The following is an 11,358-nucleotide window of genomic DNA, read 5'->3' as shown; positions in this document are numbered from 1 at the left end:
AAATTACCATCCTTGTTCTCCATCCCGCATTCCTCTGCTTTACTTCTCAGCCTCTGATGGCTATATTCTTATTTTGATATTGTCAATATTGATAACATTTATGTTTGGTTCTGTGAAGTATTCTGCGCCTTTCGTAATATCTTTGAGTTAATAAATAATATCTATATGTTATGATTAAAGAAATATTATTTACTGTGTTTCAAGTTGTATGATTACAGTTTTAAATTGGAAAATGTGGTGCTATGTTGCTAAATCAGTGCTGCTCAAAAGAGAATATTCCAAGTGTCAAGGTCAACTAGATTTTCTCTAACAACTTTAACAATGACTCAAACTCAAGCCATACTTAATTTGTTTCATATGTGGGCCATATGGCTTTTCCACCCTAGAGCATCTAACTGCTCTTCTTTCTACTAAGAGAAAAAATGTATGCCTTTTTCATAACAATAAGATCTTTCAGCATTGTAGTATATTAGTTGTTGAATGGCAATTTTCTTTCTGAATATTTTCTTCAGACTTCCCTTTAAATTTGTTGATTTTCAGGTTCATTGTCTTCCTATGATTTCTTTTCATTATACTCATAGGTTAGTTTCATGGTTTCTTGGATCTATAACTTCTTCCTTGGATTATTATTTTGTTGGGCTATATCATCAAGTTAAAAATTTTTAAAAATGTGCACAACAGTAGATTTTTAAAAAATTTATGAATGCCTGAAATGCTTTACTCTGTCCTCATTCCTGATTGAGTCAGGCTTGACATAGAATTTGAAGTTCATAATCATTCTTTCTTCAAGACTCCACAGTCATTGCTCCTTTTTTTTTTTTTTTCAGATGGAGTCTCACTGCAACACCCAGGCTGGAGTGCAATGGCATGATCTTGGCTCACTGCAACCTCTACTTCTGGGGTTCAAGTGATTCCCCTGCCCCAGCCTCCCAAGTAGCTGGGACTACAGGCACGCACCACCACATCTGGCTAATTTTTGTATTTTTTATAGAGGCACAGTTTCACCATATTGGCCAGGCTGGTCTTGAACTCTTGACCTCCAGTGATCTGCCGCTTCAGCCTCCCAAAGTGCTGGGACTACAGGCATTAGCCACCGCACCCGGCTGCTCCCTTCTTTTCTAATATCCAGTTTGTCATTGAAATCTCTGATCCCAATTTGAACCTCAGTTTTTCAGAGTTAAGTTATTTATTTTAATTTTTCTTTTTACCCTTTCTTTTAAAAAATCTCTGCTTTAAGAATCTTCACTATTCTTGATGTTCTAAAATTCCATGGGATGTGTCTCAATGTGGGTTTTCATTCATTCATCTTGCTTGGCTCTTGCAGGGTTCTTTCCATCTAAAGTCCAGGGCCTTTCTTTAGATCAGAGAAATAGTTTTGCATTGTTTCTTTAACTGTTTGCACTCCAGAGCCTCTCTTCTTTCCATCTGGAACTCTTATTGGCTAAACTCTAGACTTTCAGAATTGATCTTCAATGAATTTTATTTTTTTCTCCTATTTTCCATTCACCTGTCTTTTGTCTCTTCTAGTTTTTTCTTTTTCCTTTTACAAACAGATTTTTTGAAGCATAACTGACAAACAATAAATTGCATATGTTTTAAGTATATGAATTGATCAGTTTTGACATAGAAATACACTCATGACACCATTACCACAATCAAGATAAGACATCAGTCAGCCCCCAAAACTCCCTTCTGTCCCTTTGTAATCTCTCCCTCCTGCCCCTTCCTAGACCACTTTATCTCTTTCCTCCCAGGCAACCACTGATTTACTGCCTGTCACTATAGATTATGTAGTTTGTATATTTTAGACTTTTATGTGAATGGAATCATAGAGTATGTATTCATTTTTCTCCCTGGCTTCTTTTCATTCAGCATAATTATTTTGAGGTTCATCCACGATGTTGTGTGCATCAACAGTTTATTCCTTTTAATTACTGGTTATTACTTCATTATATAGATATGCCACAGTTTGTTTATTCATTCACTTATGATGAACATTTGGGTTGTTTCCAGTTTTTGGCAACTTCAAATAATGCTGCTTGAACACTCAGGTACAAGTCTTTGTATGGACATATGCTTTCTTCCTTTTTTTTTTTTTTGAGATGGAATCTTGCTGTGTCGCCCAGGCTGGAGTGCAGTGGCACAATCTTGGCTCACTGCAACCTCCACCTCCTGGGTTCATACGATTCTCCTGCCTCAGCTTCCTGAGCAGCTGGGACTACAGGTGCGTGCCACACACCCAGGTAACTTTTGTATTCTTAGTAGAGACAGGGTTTCACCATGTTGGCCAGGCTGGTCTCGAACTCCTGACCTCAGGTGATCTGCCCACCTCGACCGCCCAAAGTGCTGGGATTACAGGCGTGAGCCACCACGACTGGCCACGCTTTCTTTACTCTTGGATAAGTGTGTAGAAAAATAACGAGATCATGTGGTAGCTCTATGTTTAACTTTTAATGAGACGAGCTGTCTCCAACTGGAAGACAAGCTGTTGTCCAACTTTTTCATTTTTTCTAATGAGTATTTTGTTTCAACAATCATATTTTCACAATCAAGTTTCAATAAATCTTTTTTGTTCTTGTATTTCTCTCTTTTTTTTCTTTCAATAGCAGTCTTTGTTTAAAGGCTTGTAATGTCTTATTGAAGCTCTCTGAGTTCCCCTTGGTTTCCTTGGGTTCATTTGTTCAATTGTTCACCTAGGGATTTTTTTTTTGAGACAAGGTATCACTCTGTTGCCCAGGCTGGAGGGCAGTGGCGTGATCACGACTCACTGTAGCCTCTGCCTCCCAGGCTCAAGCCATCCTCCCACCTCAGCCTCCTGAACAGCTGGGACCACAGGCATGTGCCAACACGCCCGGCTAATCTTTTGTATTTCTTGTGGTAAAGTCAGGGTTTCACTATGTTGCCCAGGCTGATCTCAAACTCCTGAGCTCAAGCAATCCACCTGCCTCAGCCTTCCAAAGTGATGGGATTACAGGTGTGAGCCACTGAGCCCAACCTCTCCTAGGTCTTTTACAAATGTCTAAAGATCCTTTATTTAAGAACTTATATTTTAAAATAAAGGCCCAGGTTGAATAATACATGTAGTTAGTATATCAAAATATAGAGGGCTTTATGTCAGGGTGCCAACACTAGGAGCCTTACCTCTTTCTAGAAAGATGTTCAATTTATTTACAATTCTCTGATTCTATACTACAAATTTCACTTCTTTCTGGCAGTTATCCATACATTTGGGTTTGAGAAAAATAGGGGAGGCTGGATTGAACTAGCTATCCATTGATAGGCTTTTTTTTTTTTTTTTGAGATGGAGTCTCGCTCTGTTGCCCAGGCTGGAGTGCAGTGGCATGATCTCAGTTCACTGCAACCTCCGCCTCCCGGGTTCAAGCAATTCTCCTGCCTCAGCTTCCTGAGTAGCTGGGACTACAGGTGCGTGCCACCATGCCCAGCTAATTTTTGTACTTTTAGTAGAGACGGTGTTTCACCATGTTGGCCAGGATGGTCTCAATCTCTTGACCTTGTGATCTGCCCGCCTGGGCCTCCCAAAGTTCCAGGATTACAGGCATGAGCCACTGCGCCCGGCCCACTGATAGGCTTTTAATTAAGTTCCCTTACTTCTACCCTAGAATCTGTTTTCCACTTCATTTCTATCCACTTCAAGCCCGAGGTCCCTGGTGCTTTATTGGGAAAGACAGCTTTCATCATTGCTCTGGCATTCTTCTATGAGTTCTGGGCTGACATTTCTCTCTATTGATATATCCATTGCAGCTAAAGTTTTCCCTCTAGAAAGTTGTTAAAAGTCTGTGATCAACTAATGCACATACATCTCCCTTTCACCACTATTATCTGAAGATTTAAACATAAGAATAAAATGCTCAGGTATGTATTTTGGAAATGCAGTGTATAATATTGATAGAATTGAAGAATATAAATTTGCACAAGGTAATGATATGTGGAATAAAGGGAAAGACAGTCAAAGTAGGAAGATAATCTAGGAATTTATTGTAAAAATCTGGAAAAGAGATGATGAGGGCATCCATTAGGAAAAGGAGATAAAAGTAGGGTTTTGATTATACACATATGGTGGAATCTACAGATTTAATGACCTTTTGAGAGTGAGGAATACAAATAATTCTAAGTCATTCTAATTTGGACGACTTAGTGGATTGTGGTATCAATAACTTAGGTGGTGAATAAAGGAAGAGGAATAATTTTTTTTTAAAAGACAATGTAGTGAGTTTGATTAACAAGTAGGTTGAGCGTAACAGGTGGAAATTACCAGTAGGCAACTGAAAGTAATAGTCTGATATTTAAAAGGTTTAGAAATGGATCCCAGTGGAAATGTTATGCAAACATTACAAAGGACAATGTAGTTGTTACATTTTAGATTGAGAGTTTGAAATTTAGTAGCCTCTTGAACAATGGTGAATTCAGTTGGATTAATATTTAACAATATAGACATAAACTCAATCAAGTGTATTTTGGTTGGGTGAGGAGTGTGGGGGAGAAGAAAACAAACATGGCTTAGCATCTAGCACAGGAGTACATTTCCCCTCTGTAAATTCATAACAATCAGATGCAGTGAACAGAAGCTAGTAGAAGTAGCAGGTACCCTAACTGCTTTATCTCATATTTTCTATGTCATCTTTTCTACTGAAAGCTAAGCAAGGTCGGGTGCGGTGGCTCACACCTGTAATCCCAGCACTTTGGGAGGCCGAGGCAGGTGGATCACTTGAGGTCAGGAGTTTGAGACCAGCCTGGCCAACATTGTGAAGCCCCACCTCTACTAAAAATACAAAATTAGCAGAGTGCATGCCTGCAATCCCAGCTGCTTGGGATGCTGAGACAGAAGAATCGCTTGAACCTGGGAGGTGGAGTTTGCAGTGAGCCAAGATCATGCCACTGCACTCCAGCCTGGGCAACAGAGTGAGACTCTGTCTCAAACAAACAAACAAATAAACAAAAACTAAGCTAAATATTTATGCATGGAGTTTTAGGAGACAAACTGGATTACTTAAGTACTTATTATCAAGAGTTTATTTAATCAGTTTTTTAGTATTTTAAAAATTCAGTATCTTCATGAAATGAAAACTTTACCATAGCAATTGAAACATGAATTGTGCTTGGAGTCTCACAATTTACTTCCAGTCCTTAATATATCATTTACAATTCAAAATTGTACTCTTACAAGTCATTCTATAATTGATTTTATAGTCTTTCTTTCTGAATCCTTAAAAAATGTTCCATAATTCCTTTAGTAAATTGCTCCATGTTAAAATAGAAAACACTAATAAACTTTCTGTCAGATTATGGCATGTTATACCATGTTAAACTATTAAGTTTTTTCCCTTTCCTTCATAACAGTAAGTAAATACTTAAGCAAAGAGAAATTCTGTATTAGGAAATGATGATTAGGAAGATGATAATGAGAAATACTATTTTACATAAAGAGTTTTCAATAATCCATTTTTAGCTTCTCTTTATCACAATCATCAATGGCTATTTTATCCAATTTTTGTGTAGATGTATGCATCAGAGTTTAAGAACTACAATTATAAAGGATACATGACACCAAGCCTGTTATAATTTATTCATTTAACAACAATTTATTGAGCACCTATATTTATACAAAGAATAATGTTTGACAGCATTGTATTTGAACAGTGTAAGCAATAAAAGATCTTAGTGACCTTCATAGACTCTCTGGTCTGATCAAGCCCATTATTTTACCTCCTTTTTCTAAATGATGCCCTAATCATCTCTTTTCCAGATTATCCTAAATTATCTTTTGCTTTGACTTTCCTTCCTCTATTCCACACATCATTACCCTGTCCAAATTTGCAATTATATAAACCAAGAAGATTTGAATAATGTTTTTGCAGCAGAAGACCATTTTCTCATCTAACTCAATTTATTCTAGGTGTAAAATTCAATTTCTTTCCTGTATATATATATTCTTTAGGGCTTCTAAAAGTTGCTTCCGCTTTCTACATGATAGGTGGCTGCATTTACTGGTGGGTGACATATTTATGTCATGTAAAAGGTTTGTGGCACACTTTTTGACCTCTGAAAGTCACTATATAAATGTCACTTGTCATTATCATGGAAACACTCAGCTGTGAAAAAAGGTTTTAAATATAGTCAAGTACTCTTACCTAGAATAAAATAATAACTTCTTTGTTGTGAATAAGAACACTTAGTTACAGTAGCCTGTATCCTACTAAGCATGTACTTGTTGATCATTTTGTGTTAAATTGGTCTATATGTTTAAAAGTTCTGTTCACTCCTATGAGCTGACAGGCCAGTATCGTGCTGTGTTATTATTCTTTTGAAAAACCTCTGTGTACTGCTCCATGCAGCTAGCCAATAGCAATAACTTCAGTGAGCAATAAGAAAATTATAGCAGATTATACAGGAATAATATCATAGTTACAGAGGAAAAGGAAGTGTAGTTGGCCCTTCTGTCTGAATGAAACGCTTAGAAGATACCATGGAAGGAAAGCACAGGATAATAAATTAGTGTCCGTGCTATTTGCTTACTTCTTTCTTTTCTTTGCTAGAGCTTGTGTTACTTCTAAAGCTTTAGGTGGCAGGAAAAAAACTACCATTTGATCTAAGTGAACAAAAATAATTCTAGAATATTTCATGTTAGTTTTCCCTGTTATAACTGTGCTATCTATAGTAGAGTAAATGACAACTCTTGAGGAAAATATTTGCTGGAGGAAATGGAAGAGAAAACAAAATTATTCTGATTTCTGGTTATTTTTTTCCATCTCCATCTTTAACTACCTCCACACAGCATGATGGATATATTTCTTAACAGTGTCAGGTCATTAGATAGAATTGCCAAACATGGGAAATTGCTGCTATTCTTTTCCCACTACAGACATTACAGTTTATCTCACCAAGTGCTCATTAAATGATCTTCTTTCTTAGTTCCTGGCTGAACACTACCATGCCATTTCTGTAGCTCTAAGTCTATGCTGTTTGATATGGCAGACAATAGCCACAAGTGGCTTTTTAAACTTTAAACTGAATAAAATTAAATAAAGCTAAAAATTCAGTTCCTCAGTTGCACTCCCTACGTTTAAAGTGCTCAATAGTCACAGGTGGCTACGGGCCACTGTATTGGACAGCACAAATACAGAGTGTTTTAATAGTTGCGGACAATTCTTTTGGATAGCTCTGCTGTAAGGGAACTGCAGGGAAGTACGATGAAAGGCAAGTGCTTGCAAAAGAGTTAGAAGGTAGACAAGAGGTGGATGTCTAGACAGTACAGTACCTTTGTAGTTACTACTTAACTCATTTATCCCTGAGGTTGCAATTTTTAGAATTTTTGCAATCAGACCTTGGCGATGACCTTGAGCAGCAGGATGTAAACAACTCCCGCATGCTTAGCGTTCCAATAATGGAACACTAGGCATAAGTTAAGTTCTTTCTGTCCAACAACCTCCTTCTAGGAACTATCTTCCTTCTTCCCCAGTTCATCCACATGAGTCTCCTGGACAAATAAGTCTCCTGGACAAATAGTAGCGATGTTAATCTAGGTTATGGAAACTCACATAATCTGGTTATTTACTTAGTAACTATGTAATTGGTGAGGAAAGGATGGTTACATTTTTCGGGCTTTCAATATGAAATTCTTTAAAAGTTTGAACAATTGGATTACTCAGAACTAGCCAGAAACCACAACTCACAACTGTGGTGTCAAGTTCAGATCAATGTCTTGGAGTTCAAGACTGTTTTAAGGGAGGCTGCCTGGGGAAAATGTCATTAAACATTTTACCCGAATCCTCTAGATGTCCATCATAAACTCTCTCATGGAGCTTTCCTAAAGTATAGGCATTTTAATGTTTCCTGAGTAAAACAGTATTTTCTTTGATCCTTCAATAACAATTCTTGCTTGTAGCCAGTTTTCAGCACAGTGCTGGCTTCACAGATACTCACTGAACTAAAGAAAATGGTAAAGGATGAATGTCTATTGAGCATAAAATGCGACTGAGGGAGAGGTTATATAAAAGCAATGGAAGACAGTTTCTGCTCTAGATTTACAGTCCAACCTTACTTACATAAGTGTAAAATATTTTCTTCTTTGTTTCAGTCCCTAATATAGCTATTTTGCTCTAGGAATTAGCATTTCCTCCACAAGAGAGAATCACTAAACTCCCTATTTCTCAATGTTGTTTATGCCGTTGATTGTCCAGGTTCTCAAATTACTAAATGAAGTTGAGAGTTGGTAAATGGTTGAGCGGTTCAAGTATCTTAAGTAAAAACTAAGTGGCCAATTGTTGATGTGCTCAGGGTTGGCCTGGGACTGTTCACAATGGTCACAGGTTTACAAATTTTTAAAAACCTGCGTGTGACATGCTTTCCAGGTCCTTTGTCAAAACGTCCGTCTGACCCTTACTTTTGTGTGGCTTCAAATGTGCGTTTGCAATGTGTAGACAAATTCCAACTCTGAGTTCCAAGAGGTAAGCCAAGCTCTGTGTGGCAGCAAGGCTTATCAAGAGCGAGGCTAAGGGGTGAAGTGAGTGCGTGCAAGTGAGTGTGTGTGTGTGAGAGAGAGAGAGAGACCACTGCTGTGCTCAGGATTCCTCTCTCCTTTTTGCTTTTTGCCAACTAGCTGTTTCTCCACAGCGGAGATCTGAGACGAGTATGTGGCTGATTCGGGCAAAACAAAACAAAACAAAACCAAACGAAACCAAAACAGACTTCCTATTACCGAATCTGAGAGTCAGTGGGTGGGAATCCTTTTCAACCAAGGAGACCTGTCCATGGTCCTGACCACATCATTTGCCACTCGCCTCCTTCATGGACTCCGTTTGCTCCAAGTACCGGACGGGAGGGCGCCCGGCGCCAGGAAGCTTGGGCTCGGGCCCCCACACGAGCTCGGCGCGCTTCGGGCGGGTCTCGGGCGCGGGCCCGTGGCTCTCCGGGCCGGGCACCTGTTTCGAATCGAGGCGCGAGGCGCGGTGGGGGCGGTGGGGTGGGGTGGGGTACGGTGGGGTGGGGGCGGGGTGGCGTCACGTGCCAGCGGCGGCAGCGGCGGCCCCGGGAAGGTTCCATTTCTTCCGCGGCCCGCACTCGCGCGCTCGGGGCCCCTCCCTCGCCCCGCCCGCGGCGCCCCTCGCGGCCGCGCAGCCGGGCGACTCCGGGCCGGGCCCCGCCCCTCTCGCTGGCGGACTCAGCGCGTCCTCCGCCAGCCCTCGCGTCTGCTGCCCCCGCCATCCAGTTGGTGCGGTCCATGGCGAGCCCATCATGGCGATTGAAGGTAAGTGGAGGCTGACAGCGGGGAGCGAGGACCGGGACCGCCCAGCTGGCGGGGGGCTCGGAGGTGCGCCGGCAGGCCGAGGCGCTGACGGGGCCGCCTCCTGTGGTCTGGAACCGGCTGAAGACGCGCGGGGGTCCTGGCCGCGTCTCGGGAGGCGGGTGGGCGGAGCGGCGCCGCTGGGACGCCGGGCTCGACTGGCTCGCTCGCCCCGGCCTTCGTGGTTTTGCCGGCCTCCCGGCGGCCGCACGCGGGGCAAAGCGGGCTGGCGGGCAGGTACAGCGTCCGGGCCGCCGCCTCCTGCCGGCCGCGCGGAGTGGAGGTCGGGGTGAGGCCCTGCACACCCCACGGGACGGGCTGGGAGGAGCGAGGGGCCACGGGGGGCTCAAGCTGCCCTTTCTTTTCTTTCCCCGGCCGCGGCAAACCATCCTTCCGCAATACCCACCTTCCTGCCAAACTGAGAGTCCAGTTTTTTGTCCCATTCCTAACCCTTCCCTGTGCCCGCTCGGGCTGATGCTGGGTTACACTCTCTGTCCGTTCCCCTTCTGTTTGCTGTTGTAGGGGGTCCAGGAAATTTGGGGTTAGGTTAATTTCCTCCTCAAGTGGTTTTGTTCCCCCCCAACACTCAAAACTGTTTTTCTCCATGAAAAGAAGTAAATAACGTCTTTACAACAAGCACACATTCTTAGAATCCTGCAAATACCAGTCTATGAAGTGTTATGGTGCCACAATGCTCATATTTCGAAAAACAGCTTAATAAAAATTAAGTTCCTAGATAAGGTAGTTGACACTAAAGTGTATTTTTCTCTTGTTCCAGAAACATGTAACTGGGACCAAGTGTCTATATTTTGCCTTGTTTTTAAGGAAGAGATTGTGAGAATTAATTTCACACGTCTAGGATATTTATGTGAAAGATTACATCTTCCAGGCCCTGTCTCTTAGATTAACTCAAACAGTGAAAGTAATTTGTAAATTTTCCCTGTGTGTGTATATTCATCTGTGCGGCTGTGCAAGGTACCTATAGCTATATCATTATTTCTCTACATTGAAAGTGTGTTCCTAAGTAAAACTTTTTAAAGCGTTTCCCTTCTAAGTGATCAATCACTGGTAGTAGGCATCTCTGGGGACTTCTTTTTGTCGGATCATGTGGACTCCAAAGTAGAGTTAGCTGTGTGTTTACATTTAGCTTATTTATTTAAGAGAGGGAGTACCTATTGTATAGAAGACACATTCAGACAGTTTCAAATGTCTGCTTAAGTTAAAATGGTGGGGAATAAGATCTACCTGTAATCTATGATGTTCCTGTTATCTGCAGCAGTACTTTCAACATTTGTTTCCCTCACTGTCCTTTTACCAAAGGTTAAAAATCAAGAAACCAAACCCACTGATTTATGTTGTGTACTTTATTTTCCCAACTAGTTTGTGGTAGAGTTTCTTGTGAAGCCGTGAAACTCTACCACACTACCACACTACCGCACCACGTGAAAGTAGAAAGGTTTAGGCAGAGCATGAGGAAAATCCTTCAGGCAGATGCCATTCGGATATGATGCTATAACTTGTAATTTCTTAAAATCTTTTCAGTTTTTTCCGTTTTTTCTTAGTTCTTCCTTTCTTTCTACTGGCAGTTAAGTGTTACTGATTCATTTTCCATGTCACCTGATGGCATTTTACTCTGCCTACTGCTTAACATGTTTGAAGAATAAGATTTTTAAAATCCTCACATTCTAGAGATTCTTCTGTGTTTGAGATACTCTCATAAATATTTTCATACTGAAGCATTTGCTTACGGTTTCATAATACAAAGATCAGGAATTATATCTTTTCTAGTTTGGCAAAGAAACTGTAATTAATATTAGCACTTCAGATAAAGATGGCAGTTCGAATTAGCCTAACTGTGCGCCTTATCACATAGTAAAATAGATTCATTATGCACACCCTTCCTAGGCTGTGTTATGAAGTAGAATGAGTTCTGCATGAGACTCTGTACTAAGGACATCTTAAAAATTTAGGGGCCCAAAAGGGCGTCTCATCTTTTCAGTGAAGTGTTTCTTAAAACATTCAGTTTCTTCATTCACCTATTAATTCAGTAGACCTTT

The 11,358-nt window shown here is 40.9% G+C and overlaps 1 protein-coding gene across 2 annotated transcripts in view; it reads left to right on the top strand.

The window, feature by feature from the left end:
- The first annotated feature begins 9,103 nt into the window (after positions 1-9,103).
- SYT14 (synaptotagmin 14) overlaps positions 9,104-11,358 on the top strand; it is a 233,572-nt gene continuing 231,317 nt past the window's right edge. For both annotated transcript variants that reach the window (XM_034946017.4, XM_034946008.4), the window contains exon 1: positions 9,104-9,265. In XM_034946017.4, the coding sequence (XP_034801908.3) occupies positions 9,253-9,265 (13 nt within the window). In that variant the 5' untranslated portion in view covers positions 9,104-9,252. The remainder of the gene's footprint in view (positions 9,266-11,358) is intronic.

The sequence above is a fragment of the Pan paniscus genome, chromosome 1 (assembly GCF_029289425.2).
Source record: "Pan paniscus chromosome 1, NHGRI_mPanPan1-v2.0_pri, whole genome shotgun sequence".
Classification (NCBI taxonomy): Eukaryota; Metazoa; Chordata; class Mammalia; order Primates; family Hominidae; genus Pan; species Pan paniscus.
This window is presented reverse-complemented; position numbering and strand designations above follow the sequence as displayed.